Source organism: Phocoena sinus, chromosome 7 (genome assembly GCF_008692025.1).
Source record: "Phocoena sinus isolate mPhoSin1 chromosome 7, mPhoSin1.pri, whole genome shotgun sequence".
Taxonomy (NCBI): domain Eukaryota; kingdom Metazoa; phylum Chordata; class Mammalia; order Artiodactyla; family Phocoenidae; genus Phocoena; species Phocoena sinus.
In genome coordinates, this window is record NC_045769.1 from 67531728 (window position 1) to 67549035 (window position 17308).

A 17308-nucleotide genomic window follows, 5' to 3' on the forward strand; every position below is an offset into this window, starting at 1 on the left:
CTAAATCTCTTAAATACCGGTAGACGATATTCCTGATTGTCACTTTCCCTCATACACCTCTCTACACAGGAACTTGGAAGATGATACTCAGAGAATAAGAAAACTAACTTACCTCTTTCTAAGAAACTAGGAAAAACAAGCCATTATCCTAAGGAGTCAAATCTCACACTTTTCTGAAGAATTAACATATAATAGGAAAAAATAATTCTCTCTAGTCCCTGTGTATATGTTTTTAGTATGTATCTGTGTTTAGTTGTGAGCATTTTTTACCTTGGGTCTCACTTTATATGATCAATGATATTGGTTTCATTCCTCCAATATAAGGCATTATCTTTCATGAATGTAGAGTGCCAGTGACTGAATATTTTGTTCTAAGATATAAAAGAATGTTCCCAAAATGGCATGATTATTGCTCCTTCCAAAGAGGCAAATATGCTTATGTTAGGGTTGTTTTACGATTTTAATGGTAGAAGGAGAGGAAACTGCATCTAAGTGACAAAACATTTTAATTAACATTTTTTGAAAATAACTAAGTTGGGTTGAGCAATTTGATTAACATATTTTAGCACAAAACTGTGATTTCAACATCAGGAAATGAAAGGTCCTCCAAATGGAGCCCATAGAAAGGTGTTATATTCACTGTCTTAGTTGCGTGACTAGGAAGTCCCTTCATTTAATAAACACGAAAGGAGCAAAAGCTCACGCTGATTCTCTTCCTATATGAATTTGCAGTGCATGATATATTTAAATAATATTCTTCAAGAGAAAGTTTCCCAGCAGGTCTGGATGAAATAAAAGAGAGGCAAAAACACCAAGTACAGAGGAGCAACACGATGAAGAAAGTGGATTCCAGATCTCTTTTCAGAATGAATATACCACCTATAACACTTATTTCCTTCCTTCCTTCCTTCCTTGCTTCCTTCCTTTCTTTTGGTGTATAAAATGTATTTCCTTTTCTTTCATTCTCAAGAGTTTTAGGGGTAAATATCAACAGATTCTCCAAGGGAATTGTATTCTAAATACAAAGAACTTTTGGTAAAGTGCTAAATAGAGAGATGGCATTTTCTCTGAAATGAAGCAGATAAAAATTGTACCCATGCTGGTAGCAGCCAAATCATAACATTCCAATTCATTTACATTCTAATCACATTAAAACATCCTTTAGGAAGTTTGCACATGAATAAGGGATTGCTTTAATTTGCAGATTACCCTTCAGAAAAATTTAATATGACACTGAACAAAAAAATACCAACAAAGTACACTCATTGGGGCTTTATTTATTTAAGAAAAGGGCAGGGGAGAGAAAGCTTTCTGCACGAGTTTTTCAAAGAGTATCTTATATTTCTCCTTTTAGACCCTTAGCACATTCAAAACTCTGTAATGTTAAATGGTAACTAAATAATTCATAAAGGCATGCACTTTTACTTTTCACTGAATGTAATCTCTATAAAAATCTATGTAAGAAAATTAGCAGCTAACTCATTTTTTAAAAAAAGTTAGGGTTGCCAGACTTGCCTGACCATGCTTTATGACTCAGCGTAAGAGCAGCTGTGCATGTTTTTATTTTACTGCCAATGGATGGGTAAGGAATGTAGCTGAGTAACATGCAGGCCAGTCAAAATTCATTTAGAAACTAATTATATTTATATATGTACAACTTGCTTAGGTAACCTGGATAAAAGTGGTGGCACGAGCCTCTGGCTGGTTAAAAAACACCAGAGCTGCATTCTTGATGGCTCCAGCTTGATTTTACCCCTGTGAGAAGTAAGAACGGTAAGCAGTGAAGGTCACCATATTGCACTAGTAAATTTCACTTTGAAAAATAATCATTGCGGCTTCAACATTATTAAAACTCTATAAGAAAAATCAATCATTCAAAATCACAAAGTATGAAAGGAATTACATTATATATAGTCAAAATAACATGAGTTAAAACATATAATTAAGATATGAATTTAAAATAATATACTCTAGAGAATCTACAGAAAGCTGTCAAAGAATCACACAAATTTGGCAAAGATAAAATAGAAGAGGATTTAGTTCAAACACCTAAACAACCTCTGGGTCCACTTGGTTAGTCTGCCCTATAAAAAGGAATTCATTAGGCATTCCAAAAATTAAAAGGTGCTCCATTTTTTTCCTTTAATTTTTCAAATCATTTAGCAAAGAATGTCAATTAGCCTTATTCCATTTATTAATACTCCACATGTGATATTTAACAGCACAATCCAAACCTACCAGTTAAGAAAATGACCAGACAAAACTAACTTGAAGGCAGAGCACTAAAAAGATATCTGAGGTGGGAATATTTGCAATTCTTGAATAATTATGTCAGTTCTCTTTTGTTTTCTAGTGTAGAGTTACAAGGTAAAATACCAAAAAATTAAAACATGCACATAGTCCCTTCCTAGACTATTGCTCTAATCCTTTATTTGTCTATGAGCTTATATTTAGGAAGTCTGATATAAAGCCATAATTAAAAATTTCACCAAATAATAAATTTTAGCACACAAGTAACAATCACTATGATGGGAAAGTATTGAAAGGACTCTACAGCTAAAGCAATAAAATAATTCTGTCTACTTTCAACTGGCAGATCAGTTCTCTGCCTCCAATTCCAAAGTACTGACTTCACATATATTACTTTGGAGTACCTAACTCAAACAGAAAACAGATGAAAAAGCTCAATGGTAACAAGAGAAACTGGGAAGACTTTGGATTTTTCCTTCTATAAGCCCCACCTTAACTAGATAATTCTCTAATGTCAAACACAATGGTTTGAGATGAGGCAAAATACATGCTCCTTTGGAGAAGTCTGAGGCTTTAAAATTTCTGAAAATTAGGAAGACTGGATGATGAGTTAACCATACCTCAAAAGATCCTCAGCCGGAAGTTTAAGTTGACTGATGGCTTCAACATTTGATTCTCCATAATTCATTCTTAGTTAATACATTTTTTACTAGCTAAAAATAAAAATTGACTTCCGTACTGTAAGGGAGATATTTGCTATTAGGTATAATGTCAAAATAATGAGAGGGGAATATATATTAAAATTTAATGACCAAATTCTATCTTCCAAATGTTAATTTTAGTTTCTAGTAATATACATGCCAGAAGTTAGTCCCCACCCTTTCAGCATAGCCCAATCAAATACGCTTATTATCCAACATTTTATTAACTAGATCTTAAGATATTAGTCAGTTTTAAAATAATGATCTTATTAGTGAACAGTTGAGTTCAACTAATTACAGCAATTATTTGTCCCAGGCTATAAGGTTTTAAAATTTTCCCCTTTAATCTCATCTGTTATTTTGTGAAACTAGTAGCTATGGCCTTGTTACCTATATGCTAATTTTAGTACCTATATTTAAACTTTCTCTGAATTTCACATTTAACACCTACTTCTATGTAATCACTGAATTAGCAATACTACCTATCTTACAAACAAGAACAAATGGAAATAGCGTCTTCTTCAGTAATCTTATAGAATAAATATAGTAATACTGATTGAAATATCTAAGGTTCCTTTCTTAGAAATATATTTTTGCTCATAATTTTATTAACTGATCCCTAATTTTTGTGACTTTGTTGCACTACTTAAACTGTACCCTTCAGCATCTCAAACTCCCCCAAATCATCTTTCTTAGGATGAGAATAATAATAGAGGTATTTTTGTTCCCTGCCAATCACTTCAAATGACAAAAAAAGAATGAATCTTTTTTTTTCGTTGTTATTTTTATTTGTTTATGCAAGCTTTAATTGTTGGGAATTCTGTCTTCATTTTTGTGTAGTTAAACATCAAGGTTTTAATTCCTTCTCTTTATTCCCAACTCTGTGCTTATTAACCTATAAACAAACCAGGAACATATCCTGGTATTTATACTCTTCTAGTAAATCAAAGAATTCTTTAAACTACCAAGACTCTTAACTGTAGTTGGTAAATTTAGAATTTTACATTCTATAATGTATCAAGGCTTTTTGTTTGTTTAGAGAGCATGTACTGGGTTCAGTAGGGTTAAAAACATTTTCAACCTGATTCTTCATCACTACCTTCACTTCCTTTAAAAAATTATTTACTTCAGGAAACATGAAACTATATGTAAATATCAAGTCAATATCCCAATCATACTTCCATTAATAAATATGCCTGTGAAAACTAAATAAGATCACAGTTTATAAATTATTCCATAAGAGCCAAGAATGTAGCAAAATGAGAATTGGAACTGCCCTCTCACCAAGTATTGTTCTAGTACATACAAAAAAACCACCATTGTGGGAGAATTATAAGGAAGAAAGTGTATAAACTGAGGCAGTGTTCACAAATCAAAAATTATTTAAAATCCGCAAAAATTCATATTAATCTGAATATTCATATTATCAATAATTCAAAATGGTGAATATTTGAAAAAATGAGTCAACATATCATTTGTCTAGTTATATATTAAGGTACTGTCAATTTATCTATCACCAATTTTGCCATAGAAATTGTGTCAATAGATATTTCCTATTTTCTTACAGAAAGAAAATATATTTTTTAAAAGTCTGATAGTTTAAAGCATACATAACACCAAAGTATCTTCTGACGTAGAAATTCCTACCTCTTTGCTTTCCTCCATATCTGACTCGCTGCTGAATTCTTCAGTATTTAAATTTTCAAAGTCAGATTCTCCGACAGCAATTGGTACAGTCACAGTGAGGCTGGGGTTGTTTATAAAGGACATGTAATCACTTTCATCCACAACATATTTTTCTACACTGCTGCCTATGCCACTGGTAGTTCCATTTCCATCTTTGAGATAATTGAGGTCTTTGCCTATTTCTATGGTGGTATGGTTGGAAATACAGCTGTCTTTTTTGTTATTTAGATCTTCGAGAGGTTTAATTTCATCTAAAGCTTTCTGCTTTCTAACAAAGGCTTTCTGAATAAATTCACGTATTTTTCTTTTAACATAATCAATTCCTTTCTGCATCCTTCCCACAGCAATCTGGAGATTATTCATTTCATTATCATCATCAGTGGCGGCAAGATTGTCAGAACTGAATGAACTCAAGAGTAAGGCCAGGAAGAGGTTCAGAACCTAAAACACAATAGGAAAATTGGTGATCAAAACATTCTGTTGTTTCTATTGCTCCAAACTACAAATTTTCCAAAACTGTTCTTACACCTCACTTTTTGCTGATAGGTATTCTTTCTAGTTTATGGTAAACTATCCTGGAAAAAAAAAAAAAGGTGAATGAAATAAATACCTGGCCAATATAAAACAATACTATTAACACTAATTCCTTTTTAGTCATTGCAAAATTACTGAAACCACTGTTGCGTAAAACTTCTATATTAAGTTCAATTCCAAATTTAAAATTTTAGCTATCTAGATATCTATACAGTGAAAAAGAAAAAAACCTTTTATTGGGATGTTAAGTATTTTCCCCATGTAACTTGGGTTTTCCAGGACATGGATAATTTATTATAGTTTTATTCCTGAAGCCAAAGATGATTCCAATATATTTAAATATGATTTTATTTTTATGTGTTTGTACCAATTTTTGCACTTTGGATAACTTGTCTATTTAAAAAATATACATATCTACTGCTAGATCAAAGTTCCCAGTTTTTGGTTCAGAAAATAATGGCCACTAGATTTATACAGTGGTTGGAAATACTATAAAGAAATGGTTAGAGACCACTAATTAGTCTATAACTTGGGTCTCCAAAAATAGGACCCACTGATATGAGTGAGTGAAAAGATTAGTGACCATAAACCCACTGTGTACACTCAAAAAGAGGTAATTTACTAAGGAACAGAGTACTCCCATAGGCACAAGACCAAGTAATATAATTTTTTTCAGAATTTGATTGATAATGTTCATGAGTCCCTGACTATTCAAGCATACAGAACAAAAAAGGATATGGCCCTGAAGGGATCCAAAGACAAAAAGTAAATAGTACAGAAGAGGAATCCTAGAAAAAATTTTAAGTAAAACTCCAATGAAAAGGATGCTGCATTCTCGCTATATTCCTATCTTTCCAAATAAGCTAATGAGGCTCAGAGTTCCTTTGTCTAACCGGTACGAGTTAGTCTAACCAATTGTGGTAAGAAAGGTAAAAACCTATAAGACCCAACAAGGACTGCACATAATTCTGTGAGTCTACATTGACATCTTTCAATTGCTATACCACATCTGCTAGTATTCATACTAAGACCTGCTCCTTCACATCAGAAATTTACCAGTAAAGTTATATTTTATTGTGATTTGCCTTGAATTTACTTTTTGGACAAAAAAACAGATGCAAGAGAAAAAAATTAAATGCTACATTTGGGTTTTATCCATTATAAAACAATTTTGGTACCATAATTTTTTTCTAGATTTGATTTCCTAAGGTTTATTAATGAACTTTTTCTTGACAAATATCAACCTTCCCAGAGTGAGATCCAACTTACAGTTCCTCTTCAAAGCATTGGAACAGGTATCTACTTGTGTCATTTACTGTTATATCTATATGGCCTGCTCCCCTTTCTCATTAGAATTATAATGTTGGGTAAGAATCCAGTTTCTGTCAATTTTCCCAGTGCTAAGCTTACAAGATTGTTGTAAGGATTCAATTAGAAAATCCATGTGGCTCTCACAAAGCTACTGGCACATGTAAACCCTTGAGAAAGTTTAGCTGTTATTATCACTGTTATTAATACTACGATACAACCTACTCTCTGTTATACTATCTTTCAATTTATCTTTTTTCTTGGAAATGTTTGTGTGAGCAAGCTAATCTCTTTCTAGGGCTCCTTTGTTACCACAGGGGATTGATCTGCATAACAACTGGCCAAGGTGTTGGTTGTGATCAAAGGCAATTTAAGGGAATACAGTTCAACTAACTTACTCAGGGACTGAAACCTGGAAATCTGTCTCACACGTGGTCATGGGCAGACCTGATAGCTCATTGAGTGAAAATGACTCACACGTCCCCCAGTCTCTTGGAATAATAATTTCCATTTGGGGTTCAGGATTGAAATATATTGCACGTATCAATACTGTCTCCATCCTGATTCTATTTTTTTTTTTTTTTTGGCCGCACCACGGGCACGCAGGATCTTAGTTCCCAACCAGGGATCGTGCCCCCTGCAGTGGAAATGTGGAGTCCTAACTACTGGACCGCCAGGGAAGTCCCTCCATCCTGATTCCTAATTGGTGAGAAGAACCCAAAACTTTCACATCCCTCCTGTGTGCTGATGCTCCACCTTCTCTTAGACACAGACGAGACTGCGGTGGCTACTTCTAGAAGTGGTAATCTTCAAAAAATTGTATTTTCCTTCTGCAGCACTTGCCTTGAACCTATAAAAGGATTTCTGGCCATAGTGTTAGTAAACCAAGAATAATAGCCTGGGGAAAAGCAGTCTGTGGCCAAACCTCTGTCTTGTCTGTGGACTAGGCAGTGGTTACTCACACTTCTCGTGGTGGAGCACCATACAGAAGTTTACATGTGTTAACAGGAAGTTATGTCAGCTTGTCTTTGGGGGACATTATCCTTTCTGGTGAGGATGAGAAGGAAGGATTGTAGGACGCACTGCATCAGTTTCAGTCAGTCTTATTTAAGCAAATGTGATATGAACACATTTCCTTAATAGTGGTAAACATGACAGATACTATTACTACCTAGTTACTCCAGAAAAAATATCCAAGATATCACAAAAGGAGGACTATTTTTTAACTTATAGTAAAAAAAAAAAAAAAGGGAGATTCTTTAATTTTTTAAAAAATGTACAGAACTTAGGGCTTCCCTGGTGGCACAGTGGTTGAGAATCCACCTGCCAATGCAGGGAACATGGGTTTGAGCCCTGGTCTGGGAAGATCCCACATGCCGCGGAGCAACTAAGCCCATGCGCCACAACTACTAAGCCTGCGCTCTAGAGCTTGCAAGCCACAACTACTGAGCCCACGTGCCACAATTACTGAAGCCCGTGTGCCTAGAGCCCGTGCTCCGTAACAAGAGAAGCCATCACAATGAGAAGCCCGTGCACTGCAACGAAGAGTAGCCCCAGCTCGCCGCAACTAGAGAAAGCCCGCGCACAGCAACAAAGACCCAATGCACCCAAAAATAAAAAAAAATTTTCTTTAATGTACAGAATTTAAATTTATGCCAATAGATGGAAATTATTATTTTATAGGCTATATCTTTTTATGCATATACAGCCATCCAAATTAATATTAAATGTCATCCATAGGCATGGATACTTCGTGAAATTCTCTTTCAACTTGAATCCTCCATACAGTTAGAGACATGTGTCTTATTTCAGTAAACTAATAGATGACATGTGATATGTTGAGTTTCCTTCTCTTTAAGTTCACTCTGTGTTTTCTGGCTACATGAATTCTACCAAAATCCCACTTGCTCATTGTCACTTTCCTGATAAAAAGCCATATGTAGCTCTGAATTGCCTACAGAAAAACTCCAATTTTGTTATGCAAAGTCAGCCTTTTCATAAATTAAACTCTACACAGTTTGGCCCCAAACTTACTTTCTACTACTCCCACTATGAATTCCCTGTTGCTTGTGTCTGATCTGCTCACTCGTTGTCATAAAGGGTTCTGTTCTCTGCCTTTTATTCTTTTCTTCCAATGTATGCCAAATATATAAATGAAATCAAATCAAATCTAAAATCAAACCTATGACCTTTTCTTTGTTTCTTTTCTATTAACCTTATGACCATTTCTTTCTGTTCTACGCAATATTGCACTTTTCTGAAAGCAAGCAAGTTGTATTTGGAATTGTGGTGGCTTTAAAGTAAATCTACAGGGGAATTCCCTGGCAGTCCAGTGGTTAGGACTCCACACTTCCATTGCAGGGGGCACGGGTTTGATCCCTGGTTGGGGAACTAAAATCCTGCATGCCACGCAGCATGGTCAAAACCAAAATATATATATATATATATTTATGTATATAAATTATTTGATACTCTTCTCTTCAAAAGTGAAAGCCTAATCCCTTTTTCTTAAGTGTGAGTTCTTTTTAGTGACTAGCTTCTTATGAATACAATATGGCAGAAGTGACAGTACGTGACTTCAAGATTAGAACATAAAGAGGGCTTTCTCCTTGCCCTTTGTTTTGTGTCACCTGCTCTGGGAGAAGCCAGTTGCCATGTCATGAAATAATCAACAACCCTATGGTGAGATACATGTGGAGAAAAACTGAAGCCTTCTACCAACAGCCAACAAAGAGGAATTGGGACCTCCTGCCAATAGCCATGAGAGTGAGGCTTCTTAGAAGCTGATCCTCCTGTCTTAGTCAAGATAACTGAGTTCCCTGCCAACATCTTGACAGCAACCTTATGACAGGCTCAAAGCCAGAAGCACCCAGATAAGGTGCCCCCAAATTTCAGACCCACAGAAACTATGAAATAATTAATAAATGTTTATTGTTTTAGGCCACTGTTCATATTTCTGGACTGTACACTGTTCATGTTTGTTGTTATTTTAAGAAGAGGTTAGAATTATCTAAGCTAATACTGAGGAGGTTGAAATCTTGGGATAAATAGAAATAAATAATAATCTTTTGCTTTTTTTCCCCCTCCCTTTTCTTTTCCTCTGGGGAATTGGAAGTTGCTTTGATGTGAAAGGAAATTAAGTCTATAAATTGCATACTTTAAAATATTGGTTATGACTATTCCACTGGACTGGGGCCTAATCAAGCACCTTAGTATAATAACTTTATATTTAAAGTATAAGAGCCTGATCCCTCTTAGAGAATCTACTGTCCTTTCTTCCCCAACCACTGGGTCCACTGTTCCCTGGCTTGGGACAGTCTACCTTTCTTCTTACCGAGCTAAATCTTACATCTCACTAAAGATATTTCAGGGCTGAACTCCTTGACAAAGCCTTGCCTGATCATCCTTGCCACTGTAAAGCAAAGTTTCCATCTTGTGAACTTGACATATAACACTTCACTTTCACATTTTTTCACTTACTAGTTCCTATTTTTACTCCTGTTTAGGTAAATGTCATATCACAATGCCATATATATCTTCCTATCATCTTTCCCATGCCTCCAGGACTCAGCAGAGATGTGTTGGACATGGTTCATTTTACACAGAAATGATAAACAAGTGATTCTTGAGTCAGTGTTACTTGTTCATACTGTAGTTTCTAGGCAACAATTACCTTATGTGCTTTTAATGGACTGAGATTATCACTATTTTTTTTAAACTCCAACTTGTAGAGAACCCAAATTCGAAACATTTTCAAGTGATACTATTATTAGTACTTATAAATAAAATGAATGACTGTTCTTCATGGCACTTCCATGCTTTAGTACAAGAACTGAAATATAAAAGCCAAAAATGGCCCTCTCCATGATCAATAAGAGGTACAGAGATGAAGAACAGCTTTGGTTCAAAAGACATTTTAAGAGTTTATGTTGCATATCAATTATAGCTCAATAAAATTGGAAAAAATAAAAATAATGAATAAGGAAATACTTAAAAAGAGTTCATGTGGATTTCAATAGTCTGAGCTATACCTGACTCCTGCCACCATGAAAATTGAGAATTGATTTAAAAAAAAAACATTCAAAACATTCCTCAGTTGAACATACTTTTTCATGGTTACATTGTCTTTTACTGAAAATGAGAAAAATGTTTTACCACATACCACCAGGTTTCCAATGACCATGACCATCATGAAGACAGTAAGGCACATGGTTTGACCGGCGACCTCCATGCAGTCCCACATGGTCTCTATCCACTCTCCACACAGCACTCGGAACACAATCAGGAAGGAGTGGAAGAAGTCATGCATGTGCCAGCGCGGGAGTTCACAATCATTGGAAATCTTGCAGACACATTCTTTGTAGCTCTTACCAAAGAGCTGCATGCCGACCACGGCAAAAATGAAGACGATGATGGCCAACACCAAGGTGAGGTTACCCAGAGCCCCCACTGAATTGCCAATGATCTTTATCAGCATGTTCAGAGTCGGCCAAGATTTTGCCAATTTGAAAACTCTGAGCTGGAAACAAAAGCAAGAAGGCCATTACTGCTCTGCATTCTGAAGAATCTGCATATTTGTTTGTAGGAAAAGTCTACAGTGTCTCAATTTTAGATGATGGATTATTCATGTGCCAAACTATTATCTGGCAAATGTATTAGTTTGTTACCATGGGATATTTTTCATTTTGAAATAGTTTATATTGTAAATAAAATAATTATACAGTTTTTCATCAGCATTCAAAGAATAAGATTCACCAAATATTCCTGAATCTCACATAAGCATTTATACGATTCTTTTTGTTTTTCTGTAAGGAACTGAGATATCTAACATTAGTGGTGATTAATTAGAAAAGACTCTTTCAGAAAAGTAGAGGCTCTCATTATTTAAAAGCCCAAAGTGGATATATTTTTCAGTGTACTTGAAATATAATGCTGAAATGCACAAGTGCAAACAACACTTATATAAGGTACAAGAGAAAAACCAACTAATTTCTTTAAATATCTGGACTGCTACATCTGTAGCTTGCTATAATATTAGGCTGTATTTTAAAGGAGATTTATTATATTCAAGGAAGAAATACTTGGACTTGAGTAAAAAGCTGTATTCTGTCAACCTTTATGTCTTCAGTGATTTAATTAATCAACTCATTATAGTGTGGAATGGCTCTCCACTACTGTGCCTGACACATTGGTTGTATTAGAAGCCTCTAGAGTACCATTTACCATTAAATAGCAGCAGCATTTTATTTCCGATGCTTCAGTAAATGTCAGGTCAAGAGTAGTGCATTATTTAATGGCAGCTAGGTGACCCAAAGGAGCAGATATAAGAACCAAAAATTTTAATTTATTCCCAGAGAATAATTAATGCAAAAGGGCATGGTATACTAAGCAAGACACTGATGTTATTATGCCTTCTATCTCCCCAATGCATCACATTATCACAAAGATTTACTAAGCTTCTTAAAAGTAGTTGCCCATATTTACTTGTTATATAATCATTGCTAATTTTTGTTTTGTTTTTTTTTTGCATCCTTCTAGCTTCAAATTAAGATCTACAGCTATCCATGAAGACTAGGAAAGGAAATCACAGCTCTAAGGATCTTAACACAAATTTGAAAGTGGTAAGGGAGTTTCTAAACAGACTTCACGACAAAGTCTTGAAACTAATCACTGTTAAGATAAGTTGCCTATAAGAATCTGTCTTTACTAACTATATACAACCTCTGTTGTTTCAAAATAAATCACAAAAAGTTAGAGCCAACTCAAATAAACAGCACAATAAAACATACCAAACTTCAAATGGCAATGTGTCAAGTGATATTTTGTCTCATCTGTAAAAGATCCATAAACTTTGAAATATAAAGATCAAATGAAAGACCCTTTCTTTAAAATTAAAGTATAACACTGGCAACTCTTCTCAGAGAGTGTATTTGGTGACTTCCTGACCTGGCTGAAGGAGCAGATGTATAGGAGCTCTGTCTTCTTTCCCTGTACACTCTACCCAGTCCCGGGTCTTGGCTTCTAAGGGGGCAAAGTGGGCAACTCCATGATCCCTTAGCCTCTGGTAGAAAGATGAGCCCACCCAAAGCCGCAACCAAGCCTTATCATGGGTAAGCAAACCCCTATATAGCTGAGAGGTACATATTGTGTTGTTTAATTTGATATGCGTTTATCTATGACCTCCATTTTCTCTCTCCCCATTAGCCTTGCAATTCAATTACTAAGGACAGAACTATTGCCTGTTCATTTGAATAAACTTAATCTATGCATTAAAACTATGAGGAAGAAGAAATTACCACCTGCTTTGTTAGAAGTATATTCAAATAATATTAAAGCTATGGGAAATCTTGTAATTTTTTTCTAGAAAAGAGTGACTACTAATTAAATTATTTATAAAAACATTATGTTTACTCTCAGTTAATTTACCAGTCGAAATGATCGGAGAACTGACAATCCTTCCACGTTTGCCAAACCAAGTTCCATTAAACTAAGGCTCACAATTAAACCATCAAAAATATTCCAGCCTTCTTGAAAGTAATAATATGGATCCATGGCAATTATCTTTAGAAACATTTCTGCTGTGAAGATCCCAGTGAAGACCTAAGGGAGAAATGTTTATTACACAAATGAAGACCCTTGAAAACATAAATAACTATTGAGCAATTTAATTTAGTCCCAACAAATCACGATTCAATTCTGAGTTTTAAAAATTGGTTTGGGGGCTTCCCTGGTGGCACAGTGGTTGAGAGTCCGCCTGCCGATGCAGGGGACACAGGATTGTGCCCCGGTCCAGGAAGGTCCCACATGCCGCGGAGCGGCTGGGCCCGTGAGCCATGGCCGCTGAGCCTGCGCGTCCGGAGCCTGTGCTCCGCAACGGGAGAGGCCATAACAGTGAGAGGCCCGCGTACCACACACACACACACAAAAATTGGTTTGGGTCCAGGAAATTAGTATCCTCAAATGGTTTGTATTCAAATCAATATTTAATTGTTTACTATATTTAAGGTTTATCAAGTGATAAAGAATACAAGAATTAAGACAATAAAATTAATATTCTTCTCCCTAGCCCTCCAAAAACTCACCAAATAATTACCTAATAGTTTGGTTCCCTCCCTTGGCCCTGCAGGCAAGGCTGGTGCTAAAAAGGCTTTATATTGTCTGTAATAAACAAGGTCACCACTAGCCCTATAGATGTTAAGGATGCTTTTAAAAAAAAAAAATTATTTTCCTGGCCAAAGAGAAGCAGCATTCTCTATTCTCCATTTTCTTTCTCTACAACTATTTTAAATTTTCCACGTGTCTTCAACCATTTTTCTTTATTCTCCACTCTCAGTACTTCTGCATCTCAGAGATAATGGAAGTCAGTCAACCTGAACTTACTCAGTTTCCTTATATCTACCAAACTACTTACATCCACACCATACTTTGCTTTTTCTTTTCCTGTTAAAAATTAAAGACATGTCACTGCTTTGCTCTAATTTCTGCAGCTGCAATTATGTATCTTCTTTGGACTTCTTGAAGAATTCACTTTATCAATTAACCTGTAGTTTCAACCTCTTCCTGCTACTGACTGCTTCCTTTTGGGATTTTACAAGTATCAACAGATACTCAGTCCCTCTCCACCTTAAAACTACCACCAGCATCATAAAAGAAACTCTCCTTGCATTCAACTTCCCCCATTAGCTACCACCATCTGTCTTCTCTTCATAGCCCAACTTCGTTAAGAGTTTGTGTACTTGTCTGTACTCACTAGTTCCATTTCTTTAACTTACCCCCTGACCTGCCAGCAGCACAAACTGCTTTAACCAATTTCACCAACATAACCGAAACTGCCATTGATAAATTCAATTGAACTTTTAATAGTTATCTTGCTTGCCTCTTTAGGAGTTTTTCACAACGTTGTCTGTTCCTTGTTCCTTAAAATAGTTTCTGTCCTGGCTTCAGTGATCCACATCTCCCTGGATACTTCTCAGTTGCTTTTCCTCCTCCAACAAATCATTCAACACTGGATTTTTTCAGAGGTCTTTCTGTCCTCAACCTTCTTAATCTAATTTTCTTTTTACAATAACTTTACATTTTGAGATCTATTTTCCCATTCAAGCATATCCCCTGAATTCCAGAACTACATCCTTATTTCCTTATTCAACACCTCCACTGGATAACTGTCTCACAGGTACCTCAAATTCAACAGGTCCAAAATTCATTTCATCACTTTCTCTGCACAACCTTGCTTCTCTTAAATGGAATGACTCTCTACCTCGGTGGCCAGCTCAGAAACATGAGAGTCTTGCTAACTTTTCCAAATATCTCTTGAATAGTTCAAGTTGAAATTCACCCATGCATGTATTACCAGTTTTTCCTCCTTTTATTGTTGAGTAGAATTCTATTGTTTGAATATTCTATAAATATTTAAATAATGTATAGCACTTTTTGTCTCTTTTCCAAGAAATCTTGGCCACCCCAATCACATGTGCTAATATTTTCATATAGTTTATACTTACATATGCTATAAATGCTTGCTTTAAATAATCAGTTGTCTTTTCAAGAAATTAAGGGAAAAAAACCAGTATTTTCTATTTACCCACATTTATTCATTTCTAGTGACCATCATTCTCAAATTTCCATCTAATACATTCTTCCCGTTCAGCCTGAAGAACTTCCTTTAGCATTTCTTGCAGCATAATTCCGGTGTAACAACTTTTTTAAGGTTTTGTTTATATTAAAATTCTTTATTTCACACTAGTTTTTGATAGATAGTTTCACTATAGAATAATGTTTTAACTTCTTTTTTTCATCAGGCCACTTTCTTATGGCCTGAACTGTTTCTGACGAGATGTTAATCCCTTGTATATAATACGTATTTTTCTTCTGGCTGCTTCTAAAAGTTTCTTTTGTTTTCACAGCTTGGCTAAGATGTGTCCAATGTAGTTAATTTTATATTTATCCTTGTTGATGTTCACTGAAATTTTACAATTTAATATTAAGGTGTCTAAGTTAATATCTTTCATCAAATTTGAGAACATTTTGGTCATTATTTCTCCAAATATTTGTTTTGTTCCATTCTTTTGTCCTTCTGAGTCTCCCTTATGTAAATATTAGACCACTTGATGGTATTCTGCAGATTAGTGTGACTTAGTTCATTTTTCCTGTAAGTTTTTCTCTGCTGTTCAAATTGGATAATTTCTACTGGTTTGCTTCAAGTTTGACACTTTCTTCTGACATCTGCAATTTTCTTTTAAACTCATCCAGTGAATTTTTCATTTTCAAATTTGTACTTTTCAGTTCTAAAATGTCTAGCTAATTCTTTTATATAGTTTCTATTTTTTCTGCTCATATTCTCCATCTGTTTATTCTTGATGACCATTTTTTTCCTTCAATTTGTTAAATGTATTTATAATAGGTCCTCTAATGTCCTTTAATGCTAATTTTAGTAATTCAGCCATCTCTGGATCTACTTCTATTGAGTATTTTTTTCTCTCAACTCAAGTTACAGTTTCCTATTTCTTCATATATCATGTAATTTTTTATGTGATGTGAATAATGTAGAGAGTTTTGATTCAATTATTTTTCTCTAAAAAGTACTGATTTTTGTCCTAGCAGGAAGTTAAATTATAGGTTGGCCACTTTGAACTTATGGTAGTTAGGTTTAATACTTAAGTAGGGCACAGCTATTTTGGTTTGCTCTTTGTCCTAGTTGAATCTTCTGGTTCTCTGACATAGCCTTTACTCCTTTAGTGTAACCCCTTTGGGGTTTTAAAGGAAAGCCCAAAGTCTTTGTTCAATTTCTCCATCTTCGTCAGCTTTAAATTCCAAACTCTTGGGAAGTATTTCCTTCTATTCTTTTTTTTTTTTGGAACAATTTGTGAAGGATTGGTGTTAATTCTTTAAATATTTGGTAGGATTCACCAAAGAAATCATCTGGGCCTAGGTTTTCCTTTGTGGGAACATTTTTTGATTACTAATTCAATTTTTACTTGTTATAAGTTTTTTCGTATTTTCTATTTCTTCTTGAGTCAGTTTCAGTGGTTTGTTACTTTCTAGGAATTTTTCCATTTCCTCTAGGTTATCTAATTTGTTGGTACAATTATCTATAGTACTCTGTATACTCCTTTCTATTTCTGTAAGATCAATAGTGATGTCCCCTCTTCATTCCTGCTTTTAGTAATTTGAATTTTCTCTCTTTTTCTTGGTAAGTATAGCTTAAGATTTGTCATTTCTATTGCTCTTTTCAAAAAATCAACTTTTGGGTTTGTTGATTTTTTTCTGATGTTTTCCTATTCACTATTTCATTCATTTCCACTCTATTCTTTATTATTTCCTTTCTTCGGCTAGTTTAAGATTTAGTTTGCTCTTCTTTTTTCTAGTTTCCTAAGGTGAAAATATAGATTATGGATTTGAAGTATTATTTTTTTACTACAGGCATTTACAGCATAAATTTCCCTCTAGGCACTATTTCAGTTCGGTGTGTTTTCATTTTCATTCATCTCGAAGTATTTTCTAATTTTTCTTGTGATTTCTTTTTTAACCTATCGGTTATTTACAAGTCTGCTTTTAATTTCCATATATTTATAAATTTTCCAAATTCCTGTTTATTGATTTCTAATTTCATTCTATTTTTGTGAGAAAAAATACTTTGATTTCAATCTTTTTAAGTTTAATGAGGCTTGTTTTATGACCTACCTATCGCTTATGCTGGGGAATATTCCATATGTACTTGAGAAGAATGTGAATCCTGTCTATATATTTTCTGCTATTTCATTATCTTCCTTAACACATAAGACAAGTCCTATTTTGAACTGTCCATTTGTTGTTTACGTCTTTCCAGCATC

The 17308-nt window shown here is 34.7% G+C and overlaps 1 protein-coding gene across 5 annotated transcripts in view; it reads right to left on the reverse strand.

The window, feature by feature from the left end:
- The window catches only part of SCN2A (sodium voltage-gated channel alpha subunit 2), a 94325-nt gene that overhangs the window by 36042 nt on the left and 40975 nt on the right, over window positions 1-17308 (reverse strand). For all 5 annotated transcript variants that reach the window (XM_032637936.1, XM_032637940.1, XM_032637939.1 and 2 more), the window contains 3 exons: window positions 12906-13079; window positions 10642-10998; window positions 4599-5078 (listed from right to left, as the gene is read on the reverse strand). In XM_032637936.1, coding sequence (XP_032493827.1) covers window positions 4599-5078; window positions 10642-10998; window positions 12906-13079 — 1011 coding nt within the window. The remainder of the gene's footprint in view (window positions 1-4598; window positions 5079-10641; window positions 10999-12905; window positions 13080-17308) is intronic.